We start from the raw sequence: 26,644 nt of genomic DNA, 5'->3' as shown, positions 1-26,644 counted from the left end.
CACAAACAACCAGGAAGGCAGCCAAAACTGGCGCCAACAACCGCCCACGGGAAGGTGCCACCCACCCGCAGGCGCCGCTGCCGCGGGCACAGGTAGAGGTCGAGACAGCGCTCGAAGCGCTCCTGGATGAAGCGAGGGTAGGCGGGCACCGTGCGCAGGTTCGGGTAGCTTGCCGGCAGGAAGGGCAGCTTCCGCTCCTCGGGCTCCTGCTGCTCCCAGGCCAGTTTCTGTCAGGACACGGGGGTGAGCGCGCTGCACGCACCGAGTGTAACAACACGCGCTTCTCACACCCAACATTGCGATTGAGTTTTTAATTTGCACCGGGGCGTCTCAGGGCGCTTCACACGCGATGAGCGACCTGCATCGCGTGTCATCTTAACGCACTGGACAGGGCACCCATGGTGGCAGTTCTCCCTGTGTGGTGCAAGGTTAACGAGCACCTGGCCTGCAATTTGTAAAATTTGGACTATGATGCAGGCAGACAGTAATTTGGGCAAGAGGTGGGCGGTGGTAACACTCGCAACTCACAGTTCAAAGAGCCTGGGTTTGATTCCTGACTCGGGTGCATTTCTGTGTGTAGGTCTCCCCCTGTTCTGCATAGGCTTCCTCCAGATTCTCCAGTTTCCTCCCAAAACGAAAAAAAAGTGTAAACAGTATTGGCCAAAACCACATCCCAATGCTGTCAAATTACCTGCAAATTACTCAATTGGGATCACACACAGCTGCAGCATCGCCCCGTACTGAGAAAACTTGGCAGGACCTTCTCAAAAAAGTCTAGGGAGACTTCTTGGGGTAAAAAAGCAACAACAAAAAACCGATACGACTCCGTGGTGCGGTGGCACCTCCTCCTCGGTGAGCAGGTACTCCGGCGGGGGGTTGTAGGACTCGGCGTGGCCGGGCAGGCGCATCTTTGGAGCCGGGACGTGCATGGAGTGGCGGCCCAGCACGGCGTTCGGGTCCTCGGTGGCCCAAAGGTCAAAGAAGACCGGGCCCCGTTCCCGCGGCCGCCGGGGTTTGATCCAGCCCATCTTGATAGCGTGCACCAGCTTGGACACCTGCACACGCACGGCACAGAGGCATCTTTGCCATCAATCACTTGACCCTGTTACAGAAAAAAAAATTACGTAAAATATGAAAGATGATGGGACAGAGAGAGAACACCGACAGCAGTAGGAGAGAGAATGTGATCCCTTCAAAGCGCACACAGGATCTGGACAAAGTCCAGGCAGGAAAGCACGAGATAATCCCTGCGGCGGATACACGATTACTCTTCCTCGTGAAGCTTGGGTGGCTGCTCGATTTGGAACGCGATTCCAGACGCAGGGGGCCCTGGCTCAGTGAGGAGACGTCACGGCACGAGGTCCCTGCCGGAAGCAGCCGTCTTCAATGGTGCCGCTTCCTCAGGGTTACGATTCGTTTTATTATTCTACTATTACGCTTGTTTACCAATGAGAGTCTCGCTGTGGAGGCTCCTGCCAAAATTTTGTATAAGGGGGTGATGTTGCTGCTCTGTGTGATCCCAATTGAGCCATCTGCTGGTAAATCTTCAGTGTTGGGATGTTTTGCTAAGTACCGGTTCCACTGTGTGTGTATAGATTTAGGAGCAAACAGGAGAAGCCAGAGGAAACCGATGCAGAACAGGGGGAGACACACAAACTCCACAGAGACCAGGCGAGCCTGGGGCGCTTCTCGCCGTGAGGTGCGAGCATCACCGCTGCGCCACCGCGCTGCCACCCATCTCGGTGTTACGAGGAAATGCAATCCACAAGCGGCGTCACAAATATCCGTGGCGGTGCTCATCACGCGGCCACTCACCTTCTCCTTCTCGATGAGCGAAGGGATGAAGCTGCGCTTGTCTGCGGGCCGGTTCGTCACCGGGTGGATCATTTTCTCGTGCGTGAAGAAGTCCACGGCGGGCTGCAAGCAGGAGGCACAGAGGGCGTCACGCACCGCTGCTGAGCAGCAACCGGGCTCGGGCGGGAGGGGAGGCAAGGGGCAATGTTGGCGCTCTCATCGCTCCACAATTATTGGTACCGCCAAAATGTCGTAGGGAAAAACAATCGCGTGCGATGTGCATTTCACAGAGTGGCCTCCTTTACTCCAAGCGACTCGCATCTCACCAACACATTGGAAAGATGACTCAGCCGCAGGCCTGCAATCGGGCATTAGTCTGCTGCCAGTAGAGGGCAATGTTGCTGCTCTGTGTAATGGCAATTTGAGACATTTGCAGCCAATTTTTGAGAATTGGGATGTTTTGACCGATTCTGGTCACATTGCAAGGTCATTTAGTGAGTGGAGGAAAGCGGAGAACCTGGAGGAAACTCATGCAGAACACCGGGAGGTCATAAAAACTCCACACAGAAAGGAGCCGAGTCGGGAATTGAACCCAGGCCCCTCTTGCTGTGAGACACGAGTGTTACCACTGCACTGCCAGCCTGCAGAACTCCTCGAGCAAGCACCTCATAAGGGTCGTAGTTCACATCGGCCAGCTGGCCTCGCTGCAGACGATGGATCAGCTGCACTTGCTCGTCCGTCAAGATCACGTCCGTCCCGGTCATCTTGTCACGGACTGTTCGCCTGGAGAGGGGAACAAGGGGATGAGGAGAGAGGGCTCAGCGAGGAGGAGTCTCTATTTAGGCCATCGCCCGTATTCTTAATTCCCGGCTCAGGCTCCACTCTGCTGACGTGAGCCTGCTCTGGCTGCACTCAGGATTTCCATAGAGCCGAGCCGGAGCCGCTCGTAAAGTCTTTGGAAGCAATTGAGTGGCTCAAGCCTGAGCCAAGCCACAATGTACAGTGCGCAAGAAGTTCAACGTGCGTACAACCAAGACTACGGCTGTGAATGCTCCCAAGGCAGACTCCATGCGGCACCGTGTGCTCAGTCGGTGCATGCACAGTGTAGATGATGATTATTAATGACCGTTTTTGAACAGTCATCAATAATCATCATCTACACTGTGCATGCACCGACTGAGCACACGGTGCCGCATGGATTCTGCCTTGGGAGCATTCACAGCCGTAGTCTTGGTTGTACGCATGTTGAACTTAACAATCAAATTTGTTAATGTCATCAGTAGTGTCATAAGCCATCATCTATCCACTGCTGGGTGAAGGCCTCCACAAACAGTCACAATCCCTCACGATAGCCCAATGCAATGATCCATCCAGATCTTTCACACGAGCCGATCTCATCACTCCATCTCCGCGCTTCCCTGCTTTGGCTGCCACTCCATTATCATGTTTAACCACCCACCATCATCCCTTCTCGTGATGTCTCCTGCCCATTGCTCTAATAGCATCAAGCTCATTTGGTTTCAACAGTGCTATTGGGGTCAGGTCACCAGATTAAAATGTATTCAGATCTCTCAAAGCAGTGCAAATGGGCCACAAGTGCATATCCCAGAGCTACCTTTGAAATTCCTTCCAGTGAACTCGTGTCCAAGCAGTAGGGAGCAGTACACTCTCCGTCAAATTTATATTTAATTATCAGAGCTGGATTCGAATCCAGGATCTCAGCGGTGGCAGCCCAGCACTCCGGCGATCTCACACAGTAACTTTTATGAATCATCAGATACTTATTTATCCAGAGAGGCCAGACTTTTTTTCAGGAGGGTCTTGCATTGGGTTTTCATTTTATGATGTTTTCAGCCAATCAATTATTTGAGTGTTATTATACAAGTAGGAGGAAACTGAAAGGTGCCCGAGTCAGGAATTGAACCCAGGGGTCCTTCTTACTGTGAGGCATGAGCATTACATTTCCTACGTGGAAAAGTGAACTATGTAAACATCGGCACCGAGACAAAGGTGGCCGGGCATGGTGCCGGCCACCCACACCCTCGTGTGCCACAGTGCCGGGCTTCATAAGTGCTCGCTAACAGCACTTGCCCCCAGTCTGTTACAGGCCATACGGGGGATCTTTGTCTTTGTATGTGTGTGTGTGTGTACACGTGTGTGCGTTTGCTGGCTCACCAGTAATCAGGATTGTCCATCTTGTCGAGGAACTCGTCCAGCTCGTCCTTCGAGCGGATGGGTTTGATGATCTTCTTGCCGTCCAGGTCGTAGCCAATGTGAGGGTAATCTTCGTACCACTCCAGGGGGATGTTTCCCACAGTGTTGCGTATGTCCTGAAGTGCGCGCACACACACATTGCAATCACAGTAACATGCAGAGTGTAGCTTTTACGGTGAAAGTCTGGAACACAGCAGGCAACGCTTGCGTACTTGGTGGCTGCACAAAGTGGGGGATTGAAGAAACTTGCCGCATTGTTTCAACTGCCGCATCGGGAGATCAGATCGAACCTACGACCTCTGGATTGCAAGTCCAGTGTGCTGCTGAACGTTACCCCACTGTGGCAGCTGCCTTAGCTTCTCGGCTAAAAGATAAAGATTTCACGTTCATTGCCGAGTCTGTGTGTACGGCAACCCGTTGACCGGTGTTACTGTTTGTTTTCTATGTGGTGACCTGGTAATGCACTAAAATGTAGGGCGACAACCCTAGCGGACCCAACTACTCGCTGCAGAGTCAGCACTGCCTACGTCCTCGGTGCCCAGCCAATGACTCTCTGTTGTAAACAAAAACCATCACAGAAATGTAGTCCAGTCACTTTTTAAGTATAAATTATTGTATTAAGAAGAATGCTTCTCAACAGCCAAGTTGGAAAATAACTTAATGAGTTGGAACATTTTGAGTATTGGCTCCACTTGTCTTCCCAGCACTGTACATATGTTGGTTTAAAAGCGTTAAGAATTATGAGGCTTTAAACACTGACAGAAGTCACGCAAAAGCCACAAAACCTCAATGCCTGAGAATATCAATAATACCTTCCTCTCCCTCACCATCTCCTCATTGTTTTACATAATTCTTGTTTTGATATAATGCTTCCAACATTTGATTTAGGGGCCATCTATTGAGTACATTCGCATGGAGGGGAGAGGGGGGCTTTACCCAAATGCGTTCCCTTGCGTATGGGGGGTATACTGACAATGTTCGCATAGGAAATGGGGGGGGGGGGGGGTGATGCCTCGATAATAATTTAATTTGTCTACATTGGCCTTCAAATGAGTTAAATAGTCCGGTGTTGGACTATCTGTTTGCTTTAACACGTTAATATTATTAATCCTTGATCGTTTCTGCGTGGATTAAATATCGGCCGTTCTATAGGATTCGGGGGGGGGGGGTGCGTCAAGCGTACGTACGCAGGTCGGGGGGGGGGGTGTAAAAAGTACGCGTGCGTACAGGGAGTGGGGGAGTGGTCAAGTTTGACAGATTTTTGCGTATGTACTAAATGGATGGCCCCTTAGTGCAAACCGATGCACTGCTTTCTAAACTTGGCCCACGCCTCCCGAGTCTCCTCAGTCAGCACATCGTGCCGTGCAGTCAACACGGCCCCCAGCTGGTTATGGCCAACTCTCGGTAGCGACGACGCTTGTGTTAGCCTTTAGAGGAGCTTGCTTATATCCCTTGCCCTTACAGCATCTGAGGCTAAATGGAAGATGTTTCTCTTTTGATGATGAAGGCCTTCTTAATAGGCTTGGCTAACAGGGCATACGGCTCAAACGACAGTAGGAGATCATGTTACGGCGCTGGGCCCATGGGCCAGCACCTGCCCACACATCCATAACGCATTCGTCATGCATTGCCCCTCCTCCCCGCCTCCGCTCGGCGCTCGTATTCCTCCACGAAGGCCCAGAGCACACACTCGCAGAGACACGCGCCGACACGCCGACGCAGCACAGGGCTCGCATGGTCGATGCTGACATTAGCGAGCGTGGGTTCACAGCTTTCTTGACTGTATCGACCTTTGCATCTGTATCAACTCAGGTTGTTAAACTGCTGAACCGGTCACCGATAACCGGCACTGCAAGTCAGGAACCGGTCACCGATTCCCTTGCAGTTTTGGTCACGAACCCACTGATTGCCACGCGTATAAATGACACTGAGAAAGAGGTGGGCGAACTCACGCTTTACCCCACCTCTCCGATATCGACTGTGGGGTTACCACACTGCCGGCTGGACAGGATGGGGGGCCTGCCCCCATCATTTCCACTGCCACGCCGGGAGATGATTTGAGCTTACCCTGAACTAAAGACACAGTGTGAAAGTTAGAAATGTCTGAGACATCTCTCTCTACACTGTCGATTTGCTTTATACAACCAAAACTTTTGAGCATGAGATGAGCGGGATTTTACTGGATTTCTCGTGCCCCATACACTGATGAAATGATCCCATTTGGGGTCGCGATTCAAAGTTTGGGAGCTGCCGGTGTAAGGACGGAGGAAAAACACTCGGGCCTTAGAAGCCACTTGTAAAACTAATAGCAACTTTTACAACGAGGTGATTACCCATTGAAGCTAAACACCTCTTTTGCAAGGGACACATGGACCAATTCCTGAAACGGGCACCCTTTTGTGAGTAGAGTTTGTACGTTCTCCCCCTATTCTGTGTGGGACCCTTCTGGGTTCTCTGGCTTCCTCCCATAGCCATGGATTGGCAAAAGGTTTGCAAATGTTGACCAACCGGTTGCTTCTGGAGGAAGCATGTGACTGTTACGATCGAGGTAGATTTAACAATACACAAAAATCTGCAGAAAGGCAGGTACAATGTTCTCAGCCTTATTCTGGTCACTCACCCAAAATCAATGTCTGGCCGTAGTCATTTGGACCACCAACTCGCAGAGTTGAGAGAGAATGTGGCCATGCCTACGGGCAGCAGTGAAGTACAACTCGAGACAGAGTTAGTCCCCATGAGAACTCATCACTACAGTCCAGTGCAGTGGTCAATGTCCGCTGTTGCCATCTACCTCTGGGAGCGCCATGAAGGGAGCGGGGATTTCACATTACACTGCGGGGACTCCGTTAGAAGCGGCATCTCCAGGTGTGCATTGTCTTAGAGGTCCTCATCGGAAATGCTACCTGCATATGGACAGTGCGGTGGAGACGCAAGCGGTGGAAGTGTAAGGAACAATATCCGTTGCCCAAGCATTATTGATGAAACTACAAAATGTAAATAATATTTTAAGATGTTTTCAGCCAATTCATAACATGAGTGTTTATTATGCACGTGTCGGAGGGAACCGGAGCACCTGGAGAAAACCCGCACGTAGCGCTCAGCACATTCTACACAGTCCCAAAAAAGCATTTCTGAGTTTTGTCTCAGTCGGAGCTCGATGCAAATACCCTCGGATGCGGTCCCTAAACTGGTACACAAGTCGCTGGCCAGTGGTATTATTATTTTACAGAGGAACATTCTTGGCCGTTTTTCACTCTAGGCTGCAAACATTTACCGCGTCTTCAGGGACGACTTGAGCTTTTTCTAGTTTTAGACGTTTATAGCTACGGAGAACAAACTTTTCTAAGACATTCAGTGGTTTACAGTCAGTGCTTTGTATTAGCAGGTTTTTCATATACACACATACACGTATATTTGCCCTGTTTTCATGAAGTCGACAACCATTATAAAAGCAGTAAGAACTATCGTGTGTCAGAAGGGGTTGGTTGTGTCCGGGATCGAAGCACTGGGCCGGCACAACTGGGATTCGTGGTCCCAGCCACCGCCGATTAAACAACAAAACTAACGACCTCCGTCACTAACACTGCATGGAAATGTAACACATGAGCAACGTTTAGTGCAATGGCCCCGATTAAACCGGGTTCTCAGGTAGCGAGATGATCGTCTCAGCACGATCACCGATGACTGCAAGACGAAGCCCATGAGGAACTTTGGTTTTTAGTTCAATTGGAAAATTCCAGCTCTGAAAATAAAAAAACAGTTTGGCTGCCATGCAATTAGGGTTTCTATAGCGGGACACGTGGGAGAGTGAAGTGTGTTGAAGAAGTTGATGTAGTTCTGTGAAATCACCTTCCGTGGACTTTTCATGAAGATGGGATATTTTCCCATGTCGAGACCGGTAGCACAAATTGCATAAAATTGTGCAAAATAGTTTTTTTATTAAATAGGGTATAAAGATTGATCAGTTGCACGACTAAAAACAAGACGTGAAGTGTAAGGACACAGATCCAGAGATATTGTTACATCGAGACATATAGCCAGAGACACAGATAAAATCAACAAATTCACAAAGAAACTTGAGAGAGGATTATTACGCTTGTTCTCAAGACTCTTTTTCAGGAGGGTCCTGCCCAGTTTTCGCAGGTTATGTTATCGTGTGTGCAATTCCAATGGAGTAAATTTCTTCAGCATTGAGATGTTTAGCTAAGGGACAAAAGCGGAGAAACCAGAGGAAGCCAATACAGAATAGGGGGAGAGAGCATACAAACTCCATAAAGAAAGGTAACCAAGTTGGGAATTTAACCCAGGGCTTTCTTGCTGCGAGGTAGGAGTGCTATACCACTGTGCCACAACGAGCGCGAGCTGGAGCCAGACAAACTGAAACAAAGACCAAAACGGATGTTGGCAGAGAGAGCGGGATGGAAAATAAAAATGAAGAGACAAAGTAAGACAGGAACAATCCGCAGAATCGAGAGCAGGAGTGGGAGCAAGAGGGAGCGAGCGATCTGCTGGGGCCGAAGGCATGCACCTCCCCAGTGGCCAGGTCTGGCTGCAAACATCTGCCGCACGGCAAACAGCGCGGCAGCCCCATGCGCACAGCCCCACACTCGCCATACGTCCACCACACACCCACGACGCACCGCCCTCAACGCACACCGCCCCACACCCCCCAAACACCCCTCCCCCCCCTCACGATGGGCGCTCCACCGTGAGAGTACACGCCGCGCGTCTACCGCGTGCTTGATCCTCTCCACATTTGTGCGGTGACGCAGTGGCCCAGCCGTGACGCGTTCTCCGCTTGTCGCAGAGGTTTTAAATTCGACACCAGCAGGCCGCCCTGGTTAATGCTGCGGATGTATTAGTATTATGTTTGTTTACTCAGGAAAGTCTGAGTCTCACGACTCTTTGTGCGTTTTGTCTCCCTAGTGGCAATATTCACACCTCGCACCGGTACTCATTTACTGCGAAATCGACTGAGCGGAGGCCCAGGACCAGTTCAGATAATTGTCACTGGGTATTGGCCATGAGTGGGAATCAAACTCAGGCTACCCAGTTCATAGCACAGCGCGCTAACCGCTGCACTAACCGCTCCTCGCCACACTCCATGGTATTCACAGCAACACGCGCTGCACGGCTGCCACTAAACAGGCTAACAATTCACGAATTGCCAGGCAAGGAGGGTACAAAAACACAAGTTTGAAAGGAAAAAATTACAACAAAAACTACAATCGAGAAATAAAAGTGTTTAGTTTGAACATGATGAGAGTACCATGAAACACCACTCGTGGTGTGACGATGTCTCAAATGCTCACGAAATCAATTTATAAATGTCATCAAACTTCTAGGAAAGGTGAAAGTCGTTTAATGTTTCAGTAAATAAAAATTTACTCCTATTCAGACGAATTCACTTGAAATAATGTTAAGCATCAACTTCCCCTTGTGTGACGAGTTACATAACCCCCAGGTGTTCAACAGTCACCCATCAGAGGCCGTCAGGGGCCCAGGTGGTCAGAGCCCTGAGCCAGCACCCTCAAGATCCCGGATTCTATCATTATCATTACTGCGCTTGTTTACCCAGGAAATCCTCACGAGCCTCAAGAGTCGTTTTCAGCAGGGTCCTGCCATGTTTTTGGCAGTAGTGGCCATGTTGCTGCTCTGTGTAATCCCAATTGAGACATTTGCTGGTAAATTTCAGCATAGAGATATTGATTTGACCAATATCGGTGCTATTTGTAGGGAGTGTGTGTAGTTTATCTTTTGAAGAAAACTGGAAAACCTGCAGGAAACCCATCCAGAACAGGGGAAGAAAATACAAACACACAAACACTACACAGACGTGTGCCCAAGTCCGGAATCAAACCCAGGTTCTTTGTGCTACGAATAACGAGTATTACCCACTGGGCCATAATACAAACAAGAGTGGACATGAAAAAAAAACATTCTTGAATAACATGACAACCCCCAATCAAAACAAATCACCGAATCGCAGTGGCGGTGAATGGACGTACGGCTTTGACCGCGCGACTCGCTCGACCGTGGAGGCCACTCCAGGCTGGCGGACCGCGCCGCCCTGGAAGAGCGAATGGAAAATCCGGACAGTGCTCTCCGCTCGGCTTCAATGGCGCTTGGCCAGCTATGAATTACGCTCGCTGTCCCAATGGGCTCTCAACCGATCTCTATGAAAAATAAACTCCATCGGTGGGACGCTGAGATAAAAACTTCGGTCATCGTTAATAGTTCACCATCTATACCAATGCCAAGGTATTATTATTATTTGCACAAAATCGCATATCCACATATGTCTGAGAACACTGCTGCTGCACATCGAGGACTCCGCTGGCACGAGGGTGCAAGCTGCTAGCAACGCGGCTCCAATGGGACCACCAAAAAGAGTTTGCACATAATCCAGACAGAGCACTTCCATGTTGCATGTAAAGAGCAGATATGCATTGTGCACTCTCACCAAGCCGAAGACAAACAGTTGACTGGCAGAACAGAAGGCTGAATTATGGATTGGACTGGCCTTTTCATTCCATCTTGTTGTTGGCCATTTTCCTTGGCCCTCCTCACTTCTCTGGCCTCTGATGGCTGCCGCGCCCATTTTGTGCACACCGAGCTGGGCGCTGGGCTGGGCGCTGGGCTGGGCGCTGGGCTGGGCGCTGGGTTCTAACCCGTCCCCTATGTCAAGCGAGTGTCTTTGCCAGCTCGCAACCAGCAGTCTGGTGACGTATGATCACACATCCCCCAACGCTAGTTGCAACTTCAAACCCGGTGCTCAGCCACTTACTATATTCCTGATTTTATCATCCATGGGTAAGAACGCGACCCCTTTGTGATTTCCACATTACCACATTGGATGTGACTTAATAGCATGGAGGGGAATAAAAGTGGATGCAGACGACACAAGAAGAAGAGTAGCAGGTGCTGTAGGATGGGGCTGATTGTGAGATGGCCAGGAGATGGAAGCACAGCAAAGTATTCTTAAATCCGTCTGTCCAGAACGTTGAGGCTCACCCCCTCCTGGTCATGGTGGATTTTCTCTGGTTTCCTCCCACGAGTAGCCAATCACTCATTATTGGAATTGTTGAAACATTCCAATGCAGCAGGACCCTCCTGAAGAAGAGCCTTAGAGACTCAGCAGAGACTTCCATGCATTAAGGACGTTATTACCATTATTTAAAAGTGCATATAACCCATTGAGACAATATCCTTGTTGCATTCAATGTTATTTTCAGTTATTTATCTATTATTTGAAGGAGGCCTCATCATGTCACATAAGTCATGAGGATTTTTTGACCATACTTCACCGCGCTGGTCAGTGCAAAATTGCCGAGGGTGGTGATGCGGCAGAGGAAGCGCTTTCATCGCTTGTTGCAGAGGTTTGTGGTGCGAATCTGGCAGGCAGCCTGGTTAACACTGCGGTGTATTCACAGTAAAATATTACTACACAGTCTGCTTCACAGTCGATGTTAAAGATCCTTTGACATCATTAGAAGAGTATTGGGCCTTTGTGCACCAGCGTCATCTTCCAAATGTTCCAAATGTTTATAACATTAACTGCAACTTACTGAACAGCGATTAGATATGGTAACATCTCAACAGCGATTAGACACAGTAACATCTCCCCCGACTGTGAAGCAGACTAAGTGACGTGCAGACTAAGAGACATACAGAATAAGTTCCGTACGGAGTCTTCCTTTGTCATAGCCTTGCACGATTGCTGTGAGCGATCTCTTTCCACCTCTCTAATAAATAAACGTCTCAAGTTGAGGGGAGAGTGATTTTTTGTACGAGCAATAACGCACGAGGTCGTTTTCCCAGCTGGGATCACGGGAGGTCTGCGGCACATCCGGGAGCTCGCTCACAGCTGCGGCCACTCACACGTGCACGCTCACACACAAAGACGAGGCTTCCCCGGATAGTCTACACACGTTGTGGGGCAAGTTCTATTAAGGAGACGACTACCAAGGCCACACCGCACTGCGGCCGCATGCGCACGCACGCACAACAACCGCCATTCGCCACTAAGTGGCGGTGACATCACCACGACGCTTATGCCAGGCGATGTGCACGTTGAGGCCACGTGAAGTGTCGAACGCCCGCTGGCAGGAGGTCACGGGGCAGACCCAGATGCCACAAGTCGACTGACCGAGATTGGCCGATGCACCACCTGTGCCCTCCCCACCTACTGTGCCAACTTGCCGTGCTTTAGCACGCACACCGGAGGACATCCATAAGCCCCATTTGGAATATTAAACACACAGGTAGGGCCACACATCAGCTCTTGATGAAAAATCAACCTTTCTCGGCAAAATAATCATTAGAATGAGGCAGTGAGGGTGCTAAACCCCATCCAGAGGAACACCGGATTAGTGTGGGCAGCAGGGTGGAGATGCAGTGTTCACACCCGCGTCTCACAGCAAGATGAGTCTGGGTTCGATTCTGACTCGAGCATAGTTCTGTGTGGAGTTTGTAGGCACGGGTTTCCTCAAGCTTCTCTGGTTTATTCCCAAAGCGATATAAAACAAAACAACCTAACCAGTATTGACCAACCATCTCAATGAAAATAAATACACAGTAGCAGCATCGCCCATTCCTGCGAAAACTGGGCAGGACCCTCCTGTAAACGAGTCTTGCGACTCGGTGAGGATTTTCGGGGCAAACAGGTGCCAGAGTCGGGAATCGAACCCAGACTCTTCTTGCTTGTGAAGCACGAGCGTGAGCATCGTGCGGCCGCCCGTCTGTTTCCCTCGCCTGCATCGCTTCCCCCTCGCGCGCCGCTCTCTACTCCCCATCCCCTGCCGCCCCCACGAGACCCCCCTCCCACCACGTGACATCGCCGAGCCAGGGAGCGCCCGGATTGGCCGAGGTCTCGGTATATTTAATCGGCGCAGCACGCGCTCGCGAGTGTGGAGCTCGGTGAGCGTGCGTGCGCACGTCGACACGTCACACCGACACGCACCCTGACACCGACACACACACCCTGATACCCGTAGCCTAGGAGCCCGAGCCGTGAGCCTGCTCCTGCCGAGACATTAGAATGGCAGCGTAGACGGGAGATGTAACCCAACTACTCCTCTGCGTTGATGTGTGCGAATCTATGCAGAGAACAACGCAAGCGCATACTTTTCAATATAAGTGGCTTCAAGGTTGCTGAGAAAATACAACTTGAAGATTCTGGAAGAAACTTCAACTGAAGAACAGGAGATTTATAGATTTCAATATATATTATAACGACCGTTAACTCAAACCGAAACCATTTCAAAACTTGATTTGATGCCATTAGTGTCAAAAGTGAAAGAGTTGAAATAACAATTTTCTTTATTATTTTACGTATAATCGTTTACTGGTAAAATGAATCGCCTGGAGGTTATGGATTCCGAATAAATTACATTCCAAATTGAAATTAAAAACACTTAAACCTGAGGTAGGCATGCGACTCTCGCTCGGCGCGGACCTGCGCGGCAGCGCTCGTCGTGCTACGGCCGTCGCGCTCCGACCCTGACCGCGCGTGCCGTCGTCCACGCGAGGGGCCGCCGGACCGCGGCGCGCGACGCCGCCGGGCCGGCGCGATGGCCTACGCGGCTCTGCGGGCCTCGGGCGGCCTGCGCTATTTCACGGAGGAGCTCTCCGGGGACGAGAACGAGAGCGGCAGTGAGGACTCGGAGCGCTCGCTCCCCTACGGCGCCGGCGGCGCCCCGAGCAAGCGGGCGCGCCACATCGCCGGTGAGCACTCGCTCGGTGCGATCCCACGGGGCGGCCATGCGGAGGGAGCCGGTCGGCTCGCGCTGCCGCTCGCGATCCCCAGGTGGCCGGCTCGCCGATCCCATCCCTCGGCGCGGCAGCTCAGTGGGGTACAGTTCTTACGTCGGTCGCGCTCGTTACGTTGGAATCGGTTTCCGGAACCCGACGTTTGGAACCGGTGACCAGTTCGGAGTGCGGTTTAGCGGTTGAACAGCCTGACGTTAAGGCCGGTGCGGGTGCAGGGAGATGTGCGGCGTTTGCGTGGGAGACTCGAGGCCAACGCATGAACGGCAACAATATTATATTTTACAAGAAGAGTTACATGCGCCACAGTACAAATAAACCTTTATACCCGTACAAAAAAATAACAGCTGAAATTTAAAAGCAGTAAATTGCATTTTGCTTAGAAAAATTACCTTAAATTAAGTTGTTAATGTGAAAAGATTTGTTTGTTAATAAAAGCGCACGTAATGTACTGTACTTATGAGAAAATAAGTACGGTATACAAATCCATAAATAAACCAGGAGCGGGACGCAATGGCAAATAACCATAAAGCCAGTGACCCGAATTTGATTCCCAGTAACGGCTAATATCAGTGGCGAGCAATACATCAACTTGTCCGAGCCTCTTAATTTCACCAACTCACACTGACCAGCAAGGTGACGTTTGGGTAAACAACCCCCATGATCGACATGACCGAGACGATGTGGGGGATGCCTTCGTCCGGCAATTGATGGACAAACAGCTGTAAATTACAAGTGATGTGGTGTATACGATAAAAACACGTGATTATTAAAATATAAAGGCTGCGCTGTAACCGAAGGGAATAAATTACAGGAACGGCGTAAGCCATCATAACAAGGGCAAATAGACATTCACAAACAAAGAAAATCCATTCATGTGATAAGTAAGCATTCAGAATTAGGGAGGTTGTAACGCAGTCACACACATTGCCAGGGTACGGAGAGTTAGCCTACAGATAGAGTATAACCCGACAGCACCATCACCACGACAGCCACAATGGGGAGTTTCCCTACAATTAGTGGCAACGTACGGCATGGTGCAGTATTAAGTTCGGTATTCAGGGCAATGAAATAGGTACACTTACACACACGTAGACCAAGATCCCCCATATAGTCTTTACCGACTGCTGTTGCCAGGGCTGATGGCGAGTACCTAATAAGGCCAACACGGAGCATTTTAGGCTGAGTCAACCAGGGGGAAACCCAGGACGAGTTCGTATGTCACTTGCCAATGGCGATGGCTGTGGCTGGGAAACGAAATCAGATCCCCAGGTTCATAGCGCAGTGACGGACCAATGTGCCACCGGTTTCCACGATACACACACACACAGACAAAGATCCCCCGTATAGCCTCTAATAGGCTGCTTGGGGAAAGGGTGGCCAGCACTATTCCCGGTCGCCTTTGTCTCCCCAGTTTTGATGTTTACACATCACACCAGGTGCTTATTCGAGGCTGAGTTAACCTAGCGGAGGCCCAGGACCAGTTCAGGTATTCATCAACGATGTTAGCTGTGAGTGGTAATTGAATCAGTTGGCGGGTTCATAGCGAAGTGCGCTAACCAACCGTACCATCATTGTCAACACAACAAACACAAAGATCCCCCGCTCACACCCAGCAATAAACACACGCATACATACACGCACACACACAAGTTCACACGCAAACTCACGCACGTTCTCGTTTCACCCCAGCTAGCTCCATCATGTGGGACAAGGCAAAACTATTCTGAAATGTAAATGAAATGCAAAAAATACATACGTTATGTTACGTAAAAAATCTAAAGTAAGGTAAATGTCAAGACCATGTTATATTGTGTATAATGTAAACAATAAATAACGTATAAAAGGTATCCAATGATTCGTGATGCAGCAATCTGCAAATCGCTGTCAATCTTCACTTCAAGCTTTCGTGACTGCAGTCACGTAGATAGGTTCAAAGAAAATAACAAAAAACTGCGACGTTTCGATCCTGATGACGACTGCTTGTGTTGCGATCGAAACGTCGTAGTTTTTGTTATTTTGTTATTTTATTTGAACCTATCTACGTGACTTTACCGAAAGACCCAAAGATTATGAAATCCCTGTAAGTCGCGGATAGCCCGCGGCTCGCGACTGCTCCCGTAGACCCGCGGCTCTCCGCGGCTGACTGACGATGCTTGGCAGAGTTGTGGGAGCAGACCTTCATTTGTATGATATTTATTTTGCTTTAAAATTCTTTTTGTGGCTTTTATTTTTTAAAGAATTTTGCATTAGCACAGAACAGCTGAAAAGACTTGGATATCAGGTGTACAAAAATCTAAAACATCGATTTAACATCGAACCAGATGGGATGTTTCCACCATTTGGGTCTAAGATAATATCTTGACCGTATAATTCAGGACTTTACCGCAGACGAATTCAACAGCAACGTGCCGCACTTCCCCTGTAATCCGCAAACCTTTTGCCAATTAAAGGAATCGTGTGGCTAATTTCTCGGCGCATTGCATTGGCGCAAAAGTTTATTTTGCAGACTTGACGTCTAACCTCCGCACAACGCCGCGGATCAAAGACTCTGGGTTGATACGATGGGGGGTTGGGGGGGGACCATACCAATGCGGAGCAATGGAGTTCTCTTGTAGTGGGCCAACAAATGGTGTTGCTTTACGTGCTATTAATAAATTACTATCAAAGTCGATTGTCCAGGACACCATGGCAAGGTGACCCCGATGCCTGAGACTCAGTACTCAGGAATAGTTGTGGAAATAACTTTGCCATAAAGGGAGTGTAGGGAAAGCCCTCCCTGAGCATCATCGGCAAATGCCTTTCCCCGAAGCCAATCGATTATGCTCGGGCACTTGTGGGCATTTTAACAACCGTAACGCCATTAAGGGTTCTTTGGGTTTCAGCGCTCGCCACCCGTTTGAGATAGAGCTTCTTGGTGCTGTAACTCGTGCAAAACCGCAAGGCAGCTGCGGTCACGCGTGTCTAAAATGCCAAGTCGCTCTCGCAGACAATTCGACCGTGCTCACTCATCGCCGGAGCCGAGGTTGTGGGGTAACGAGCGAACGTCCCGTTAAAGCGCAGCAGAGCTTTGAGCACGCTCCTCACTGGCAGGCTCTTCATCATAGTGACGCTCATCCAGGAGATTTGCTACGGGCGCCATCGTTTGAAGAGCACGGGGCAGTCGCCACGAAGGAGCTACTGCTGTGTTTCACAGCCTCTGGTGGTTTCAGGCGAGGGGGCGATGTGGCCGTGTGTGATCCCAATTTGAGTATTTTTCAGGAAATATTCAAATTTGGCACGTCAAAAAAATGGGTTTAAAAAAAATAAACTGCAATGAAAGGCGGGGATATAAGAAGCTGATTATAAACAAATCAAACTGATCATCATGTACACATGGCTCTGGAGGATTCTGATCAGATGACCACTACCAGCCAATTACAATATACTTACCCCTCCTAGCCAGCATTCCAGATTCTGTACGATTGGGGTTTACAAATATGCGCCCGCTGAAGCTAAATGTATCTCCTGAATAAAACGCAGTGGACTTGTATCCAAACATCCGGTGCTGGTTACAGAATAGTTGGCTACATATGGTGTGAAAGATGTTCAGCATACAATGTACATACTCATTCACGTTTCTGTTGCGATGGCGTTTCTGATCGCGCACAGATCATGTCGTTCTGATCGCGCGCCCCCCCCCCCCCCGCCCTCCCCAGCAGACGGCTCTCTCTGCAGCGGCGGTGCTGCTGCGCCGGGCGAGACGCGCCAGCGGCAGGCGGCCAACGCCCGCGAGCGCGACCGCACACACAGCGTCAACACGGCCTTCACCGCGCTGCGCACACTCATCCCCACCGAGCCGGCCGACCGCAAGCTCTCCAAGATCGAGACGCTGCGCCTCGCGTCCAGCTACATCTCGCACCTCGGCAACGTCCTCCTGCTGGGCGAGCGGTGCCCCGACGGGCAGCCGTGCCACGCCCCCCCCGCCGCCCCCCTTCTGCGGCGGGGCGCGCCACGCCGAGAGGGCGCAGCGGGCCGGCGCCGCCGCGTCCGCGACGCAAGCTCTGGCCGGGGCCCTCTCGGCCGATCCCGGCGCGCCGGGGATGGCGGCGAGCGGAGTATCGGGCGGCCAGGCGGCGCCGCCAAAAGTCATCTGCACGTTCTGCCTCGGCAACCAGCGCCGTTTGGTGAGAGCTGGCGGTGTTCTGTATCTGCCAAACCCGCCGTGTCACAGGCAGCAAAAGTTGAGCTGGTGACGCACTGCTCGCCACAGGCGGCAAGCCCCTTGTCATGTTCAGAAATCGTTACGTAGCCAGAACAGACTTATCAACGAATTCACATTTGGGCAGCGGGGGTGGCAGCGCAGTGGTAACACTCGTGCCTCGAAGCAAGAAGCGCTTGGGTCCGATCTCCGACTGGTGCTCTTCCTGTGTGGAGTTTGTATGTTCTCTCCCAGTTCTGCATGCGGTTCCTCTTGATTCGTCAGTTTCCTCCCATCGATAGAAAATGCAATGTAACTGCTATTGGCCAAACATCTCAATGCTAGTAGGGGCAATTGCTTGTTCTGTGGAATCCCAATTGAATAATTTGTGGCTAATTGGCAAATTTGGACTAGGATGACAGCACACAATCGGCTAATCTTTTAAAATTATGTTGGGGGATCTTTAAACCTCCACTGTGAAGCAGATAGCATGTATTCATGATTATTACATGCAGAGTAACAACCAGCGGGGCCACATCACTGCTTGATAACTGAGACTGTGAGGCTCCTGGTTTGGTTGGATGAAGATTTGATACCTAAACCCAGGATATTTCCACAGTCCTGGCTTGGTGGTCAATGTGACATGGAAACAGCATTCGCGGCTTAAGATTTCGTAGCCAGACGGTGAAAAAAATGTATCTCACTCTGCTCCCTCTCCCTTTCACAGGGCCGAGAGAGGGAACGCAAATCTGCCATGCGTTGCTGACCAGCGGACACGAAACCTAGGCAAGAATTATGAGGCGGCCCGAGAAGGTTTCTGTACCAGCTTTCCTGGAACATTTTGTAAACTTTACAAAACCAATTCCAAGCCCTTCCCTGAACATGTCACCCAACTTTGGCACAGCGGGACTTTGCCAGAGATCGGCAAAACAGATTGCGTGGCTGGACTGTGGGCAGTGGCGCACAAGAGGAAGGATGCCTGCACACAAACCCGAGCCATGGCTGCTTCTCAAGGAGTGAGGCTTGCCCAAGAACCTTCACAGATTATCTCAACTCAACAACCAAAGACTCGTGTTCCACTCATTACGGACACCTGTTCCTGTCGTATGTTTTGCATCCCTTTTTAAAACGTAAAAAATATGTTTTTACATTTCAAGCTTTGTGCCTGGCAAGAAAATATAAAAAGGCAACTTCTTAAATCTAGGAAAATCGTATTTTTGTAATAAATGATCACAAGTGACCCCACATTTACAGATGAACTAAACGTATCATGATTCTGAGTATAATCTAACCCTTGTTTTACCGAACAGCTCACCCACATTGTCCTCTGCTCAGTCGGTGGATGAGATCGCCTCGCTTAGCGGCCGTGAACAACTTTTCACAAGAGAATCTCAGAGAGCGATATCCACGTGAGAACTATTAAGAATGATCACCACAACCCACACACCAGCGCATGGCAGGGCACACAGTACATGGTTTTTGGGTGACTATTGCAGGAGTGCGTGAACAGTCAATGGTGGCAGCACAGTGGAAATACTCGTGCCTGGCAACAAGAATATCCTGTGTTCGATTCCTGCCTCAGACAGATTTCTGTGTGGGGTTTGTATGTTCCCTCCACCTGCTCGGCATGGGTTTCCTCCCCCTCCCCCCCGAGCTAAAATAACCACAATTATACCAAATAATGCTGCACTACCAAACAACACACGGAATGAGTGGCAAGGTGAGGGCTTCAGCGCAGCTTCAGATGCTGTCTTACAGATTCAGACTGGGCACTACAGCAGCACTGCAATTTGCAAGCTGCCTAAACGTAAATACTTAATTATATCGATGAGGCCGTTATGACGCACATTAAGACACGAAATAATTGCTAACATTCATAAACCGAGCGATTTCTACATCGCGTTTGATGTCAACATAATTGAAGGGGCACCCCCAGTGGCAGCTGGCCCTATGGACACTGGGTGACAGCACCGAGCCTATCGTCAGGCATTAATCTGCCAGTAGGGAGCAATGATTGGCATGTTTAATCCCAATTGAGTATGTGTCAGTCAAGAATGCATAGTCAGTCTATCAGTTAAACACAACGTGAAGATTGGTAAATCTGGCGGAAACCAACATGGCACCCATGGCATTAGGGCCCATGGAAGTCTGCTGCACAGGTAAACGCAAATTCTTCCCCGAGGCCGTGCACAGCAGCATGGCCTCACTCACAAAACACGGCCATAGTTCTCTTCAGAGCAAATGGGATTGTGGGACAGTTTTCACGTCGGCCATCTGGGAATGCGCAGAGTGCTCAAAGCGGGCTGCACGTGGGAACTCAATCAGACAAACAAGTTCAGAGGGTGGTGGGAGCAAGATGGGGGTATTTTTATGATTTGATCGTGAGCCCCAGCAGATCGGACCGAGCGTCTCAAGAGGTGCTGCCAGGAGCGTCCGTCCCTCGAATCGCCAATACACGGGAAGGGGTGGGGAGGGGGGAAACGGAGATCGCCACGCGAGGCTCTGTCGAGGCTCTGTCGCACGGCTGGGTCACACAGCGGCGCGCAGCTGGCAAACAGCAGGGGAAGGGTGAGCGCACGCCCAACTGCTGCACACCGATCGCAGTGCGCAGCGCGACTGGGCTGTAGGGCGGTGGCGGCGCAGTGGGAAAGCTCGTGCCTCGTGAGCAAGAAGTACCTGGGTTCGATTCCTGAATCAGGCTCCCCTTTCTGTGTGGAGTTTGAATGATCTTACCTGTCCTGTATGGGTTTGTTAACCTAAGCTATGAAGACACACACAATGCAACTGGTATTGCCAAAACATTCAAATGTTGCAAAAATTATCTGCAAATTATTCAACTGGGATCACACACAGCAGCAACATCGCCCCCTCCCCGCCACCTCCCACCGAAAACATCCCAGTGCTAAAGAATTACGCACAAATTACTAATTTGGGATTGCACAGAGCAGCAACATCGCCGCCTACTGCAAAAAACTTGGCAGGATCCTCCTGAAAAGGTCTTGAGACTCGTCGAGGCTCTGCTGGGTAAACAAGCGGATTCATAATAAATAATATTATGAACCCGTAGCAGGGGCCTACCACCATTAGCATGCGCCTGCTGCACTGTACGCGCAATGCCAGGGGTAGTTGGCAGCTTCGAAGATTTACATTTATGATCTTAAGAGTTAAGAATTTTTTACATGTAAATAAATATGCTCGTACATCCAAAAGTTTTGCCGACTTGACTTGAATGCTACAATGGCCCCATCAGCCCTCAGGGCCGTTATATCACAAATCAAGTATTTGTGCACACACACACGTACACACACACACAAGGGTTGGTCACAAAACTATGTTTGTACATTCGTTACCTAAAGTGTACAATCAATACTGATAAGAGTTTATATTTCGATTTAAAGCTTTCGTGACCACAGGGATTAATCTTCTTGGTTCTTTCGGTAAAGTCACGTAGAAGGGAAATAAGAAAAGAAAAAATGTATATTTATTATTTTATTATTTTATTATTTCCCTTCTACGTGACTTTACCGAAAGAACCAAGAAGAATAGTTTACATTATACACCAGCATCTAATGCAACCACATCTCCGAACAGTTCACAGGGGAAATAAAACAAATGATCTCTGTGCCCACAAAAAACAACAGGGGCCTAAGCAAATGACTTGAACGAGGGCACCGGCAGCAGTCCCACATAACCGAGTTCAACAGCACGAGACTTCCACGTAGAAAGATGCCCGGGTCAGGAATTAAAAACCTAGGGACTTTCTGGGTTTCTGCCGGTATTGAGGGTTCAAGACGGCGGCTCAAGCAGATGGCAAGCAGCCGTCACAGCGGATGACTCAAGATGTTGGCGTTGGTCATCAATGGCATCCATCAGTTAGCGTCCGTGGCGACAAGAGGAAGCGGAGGAATTTGTGGGGAATATTCGACCAACGCAGCGGGGAGTGTGGGGCAAAGCGTCACAAAGGGTCGGCACCTGGAACAAATCTCCCTTCTCGCTCGCGGTGGCCCCCTTTACTGCCAAGCAAGTGAAACACTTCGCACGTGATGGAAACCAACAAGCAGAGCTGGTCTCTGGGTGCTTTGACTCCCGGGTAGGGTGCAGAGTGCTGCTCGTGATACAGGGGACCTTTGCAAGGACCTCTCTGGCCGTGGAAGCACGCGACCACCCAAGGGATGGCGCATGGCGGAGCCAGGACCCATTCAATAAGAATAAAGCAACATCCACAAGTTGACCCGAAATTAATACTCATCCAGACCACAGGCTAAAAATAACTTAACATACGACTGCTTTGTCGTTTCGACCACCAGTTGAGAAAACGTCGCTATCCCACCAAATATGTATGATTAATTATTGCTGTTAGGAAGTGCTAACAGGCACAAACTGGTCTATAGTTGTGTCAGTTTGTTTTCTTCCAATAGCGGATGTTGATGTAAAGGAAAAGCTGTCCTTTTACACGGATTTGGACGAGCCAGATGGTTGTGTCAGGAGTAGCGGAGTGTTGAATCATCGCGATGATGCCTCTTCCTTCGTGTTCGTGAATCGAGCATGGAGTCCAAGTTTATGTTCCATGGTTCTGTTCTGTTCAGTATTATTGCTTCTGGTTGGGGATAGCCACATTTTCTCAACTCTTTGGAATCGGTGACTAAATGTCCACATTCAGTTCTTGAGATGGTGGTCTCGAGAAGGCCGAGAGCTTTTGCACGTGCATCGCTGCATCACCCGTGCCCTGCGTTGTAAAATAAATTTGTTTGCGGTCGGTATGAATGTTTCTGTTGCGATGGGGTTCCTCCTTATCCTCACTGTAGCTCGAGGCTCAGCGGCACCGCCTGCAAAGGCCCGCGTGTCACCATCCCCCGTGGTCACCGGTGCCCGTCGCCTAGGCCCAGGCTGGGTCGTCCAGCGGGACACCGTCCGCGAGGGCGATTTTCCACCCTCTGGATCACATTTCGCAGGCCAACTCCTCGCCACGCCGCCATCAAGCCAGGATAAAAATGTAACGTGAAACTTTGCAAGGCCGGGACATTTGATACCGTAGATCAAGTCCAAAGTTCAACCCCATTGATGTTCGTACTCGTTTGAAGCTGCAGGATAACACGGATATTCTACACTCATGATGTAGCAGCTTTACTTCATGAGTTACCATACAGGGCAGATCTACGCAACCTGCTCTATCACCTAGCTGCAATTGGAGGTCATTCAGCCACGACTCTTAATTGTGAATTTCTCGCCATTATGCACATTTCTGATCCTCGTTCTCTGACCACGTGGCCGGAGATCAACCGTGAGGGTGGATGTACGGCTCGGCAGACCCCACCATTTAATGCGAGGGCGTTGGCTTAAAGTGGCGGTCGAGGTCCTGCAGCAGCGCGGTGAAGCGCGTGCGGGGTTGCAGCGAGGCACGGTGTCCGCTCTGCAGTGGAGGTCTGAAGCTATCACCCTCCACAGCAGTCCATGGGACACTGGGCGCTCAAATGTAAGCATCATCATCCACCACCAATTGATCTGCAAAAGAGGCAATGGACCTCAATGGGAAATCTACAATCTAGCATCTTCACCTAAATTTGATCGTGAGAATGAGCAGAGCCATGCGAGCCTGACGAAGAGCGAAGCCACTCACCTTGTACGGATCGGAGGCGCAGACGCTGACAAACAATTGGAACAGATATGAGCAGTGTGAAGAGGGAGAAGCGTGGAGGGAGCAGCTTGGAGGAAGAAGCGTGGAGGGAGAAGCGCGGAGGGAGAAGCACGGAGGGAGAAGCGTGGAGGGAGAAGCGCGGAGGGAGAAGCGCGGAGGGAGAAGCGCGGAGGGAGAAGCGCGGAGGGAGCAGCGCGGAGGGAGCAGCGTGGAGGGAGAAGCGCGGAGGGAGCAGCGCGGAGGGAGAAGCGCGGAGGGAGAAGCGTGGAGGGAGCAGCGCGGAGGGAGAAGCGCGGAGGGAGAAGCGTGGAGGGAGAAGCGTGGAGGGAGAAGAGTGGAGGGAGAAGCGTGGAGGGAGCAGCGCGGAGGGAGAAGCGTGGAGGGAGAAGCGTGGAGGGAGAAGCGTGGAGGGAGAAGCGTGGAGGGAGCAGCGCGGAGGGAGAAGCGTGGAGGGAGAAGCGTGGAGGGAGAAGCGCGGAGGGAGAAGCGCGGAGGGAGAAGCGCGGAGGGAGCAGCGTGGAGGGAGCAGCGTGGAGGGAGAAGCGCGGAGGGAGCAGCGCGGAGGGAGAAGCGTGGAGGGAGCAGCGCGGAGGGAGAAGCACGGAGGGAGAAGCGTGGAGGGAGAAGCGCGGAGGGAGAAGCGCGGAGGGAGAAGCGCGGAGGGAGCAGCGTGGAGGGAGCAGCGTGGAGGGAGAAGCGCGGAGGGAGCAGCGCGGAGGGAGAAGCGTGGAGGGAGAAGCGTGGAGGGAGAAGCGTGGAGGGAGAAGCGTGGAGGGAGCAGCGCGGACGGAGAAGCGTGGAGGGAGAAGCGTGGAGGGAGAAGCGCGGAGGGAGCAGCGCGGAGGGAGAAGCGTGGAGGGAGAAGCGTGGAGGGAGAAGCGTGGAGGGAGAAGCGTGGAGGGAGAAGCGTGGAGGGAGCAGCGCGGAGGGAGAAGCGTGGAGGGAGAAGCGTGGAGGGAGAAGCGTGGAGGGAGCAGCGCGGAGGGAGAAGCGTGGAGGGAGAAGCGTGGAGGGAGAAGCGTGGAGGGAGAAGCGCGGAGGGAGCAGCGCGGAGGGAGAAGCGCGGAGGGAGAAGCGTGGAGGGAGAAGCGTGGAGGGAGAAGCGTGGAGGGAGAAGCGAGGAGGGAGCAGCGCGGAGGGAGAAGCGTGGAGGGAGAAGCGTGGAGGGAGAAGCGTGGAGGGAGAAGCGCGGAGGGAGCAGCGCGGAGGGAGAAGCGTGGAGGGAGAAGCGCGGAGGGAGAAGCGCGGAGGGAGAAGCGTGGAGGGAGAAGCGCGGAGGGAGCAGCGTGGAGGGAGCAGCGTGGAGGGAGAAGCGCGGAGGGAGCAGCGCGGAGGGAGAAGCGTGGAGGGAGAAGCGTGGAGGGAGAAGCGCGGAGGGAGAATCACAGAGAGAAAAGTGTGGAGGGAGAAGCGTGGAGGGAGAAGCGTGGAGGGAGAATCACAGAGAGAGAAGTGTGGAGGGAGAAGCGTGGAGGGAGAAGCGTGGAGGGAGAAGCGTGGAGGGAGAAGCGTGGAGGGAGAAGCGCGAAGGGAGAAGCGCGGAGGGAGCAGCGTGGAGGGAGCAGCGTGGAGGGAGCAGCGTGGAGGAAGAAGCGTGGAGGGAGAATCACAGAGGGAGAAGCCTGGAGGGAGCAGCGTGGAGGGAGAAGCGTGGAGGGAGCAGCGTGGAGGGAGAAGCGTGGAGGGAGAAGCGTGGAGGGAGAAGCGTGGAGGGAGAAGCGTGGAGGGAGAATCACAGAGGGAGAAGCCTGGAGGGAGCAGCGTGGAGGGAGAAGCGTGGAGGGAGCAGCGTGGAGGGAGAAGCGTGGAGGGAGAAGCGTGGAGGGAGAAGCGTGGAGGGAGAAGCGTGGAGGGAGAAGCGTGGAGGGAGAAGCGTGGAGGGAGAAGCGTGGAGGGAGAAGCGCGGAGGGAGAATCACAGAGAGAAAAGCGTGGAGGGAGAAGCGTGGAGGGAGAAGCGTGGAGGGAGAATCACAGAGAGAGAAGTGTGGAGGGAGAAGCGTGGAGGGAGAAGCGTGGAGGGAGAAGCGCGGAGGGAGAATCACAGAGAGAGAAGCGTGGAGGGAAAAGCGTGGAGGAAGAGGCGTGGAGGGAGCAGCGTGGAGGGAGAAGCGTGGAGGGAGAATCACAGAGGGAGAAGCCTGGAGGGAGCAGCGTGGAGGGAGAAGCGTGGAGGGAGCAGCGTGGAGGGAGCAGCGTGGAGGGAGAAGCCTGGAGGGAGCAGCGTGGAGGGAGAAGCGTGGAGGGAGCAGCGTGGAGGGAGCAGCGTGGAGGGAGAAGCGTGGAGGGAGAAGCGTGGAGGGAGAAGCGTGGAGGGAGCAGCGTGGAGGGAGAAGCGTGGAGGGAGAAGCGTGGAGGGAGAAGCGTGGAGGGAGAAGCGTGGAGGGAGAAGCGTGGAGGGAGAAGCGTGGAGGGAGAAGCGTGGAGGGAGAAGCGTGGAGGCAGAAGCGTGGAGGGAGCAGCGTGGAGGGAGAAGCGCCACTTGAAGCAACTCCGGCACAGGGTACGAATGCAAATCGGAGATTATTTTGAGCAGCAAGTCAAGTAAATTAGACGTCAATTTAGGTAGTGACACGGCTGTGACTGCAAAATATTTCCTTTCTCCAAACATTTTGACTATTTACCCTCGTAATACCTGTTTTTTATGCTTTCCAACAAAGGTTAATTAGGACTGCACGACCCTCCTGAAAGAATCTTGAGACCCGGAAAGGCTCTGCTGGGTAAACAAGTGCAGCAACAATGAATGTAACGCCAGCACTTTGTCCCGTTCAATGAAACGCACACTTCCTTCTGCTACTCAGGAGCTTTCACACCTCCCTCACGCCTCCTCCTTTCCACACCCATGGCTTCCCTCGCCCTCCCACGTGCTCCGTCTCCCCAGAGCGATCGCGCTCTCTCTCCCAGACCGAACCCCTCCTTCTCCAACTGCAAGCTGCTACCTCCTCCCACGAACCCACATCTGTCTCGCATCATCTGAGCTCTCTTAAAAATCCCCTGGTTTTACACAAAACTTTGCAATTACGCTCCCCATGGACCACACCTGTGGCCGTTAAG

The 26,644-nt window shown here is 51.6% G+C and overlaps 2 protein-coding genes across 2 annotated transcripts in view; one reads left to right on the top strand and one right to left on the bottom strand.

Annotated features, from left to right (window-relative positions):
* The window catches only part of BOP1 (BOP1 ribosomal biogenesis factor), a 56,837-nt gene that overhangs the window by 7,217 nt on the left and 22,976 nt on the right, over nt 1-26,644 (bottom strand). Inside the window, exons 5-9 of the mRNA XM_078617583.1 lie at nt 3,970-4,124; nt 2,460-2,577; nt 1,816-1,917; nt 843-1,055; nt 66-227 (exon numbers count right to left, since the gene is read on the bottom strand). Of these exons, the coding sequence (XP_078473709.1) occupies nt 66-227; nt 843-1,055; nt 1,816-1,917; nt 2,460-2,577; nt 3,970-4,124 (750 nt within the window). The remainder of the gene's footprint in view (nt 1-65; nt 228-842; nt 1,056-1,815; nt 1,918-2,459; nt 2,578-3,969; nt 4,125-26,644) is intronic.
* SCX (scleraxis bHLH transcription factor) lies at nt 12,929-26,567 on the top strand. The gene is given in 4 exon segments (XM_078617744.1): nt 12,929-13,734; nt 17,475-17,734; nt 17,736-17,942; nt 26,472-26,567. Coding segments are annotated over 4 exon segments (717 nt in total). The 5' UTR covers nt 12,929-13,580.

Source organism: Lampetra planeri, chromosome 54 (assembly GCF_965212315.1).
Source record: "Lampetra planeri chromosome 54, kcLamPlan1.2.h2, whole genome shotgun sequence".
NCBI classification, from domain to species: Eukaryota; Metazoa; Chordata; class Hyperoartia; order Petromyzontiformes; family Petromyzontidae; genus Lampetra; species Lampetra planeri.
The sequence above is the reverse complement of the archived record's forward strand: the minus strand, read 5'-3'. Positions and strand labels throughout refer to the sequence as shown.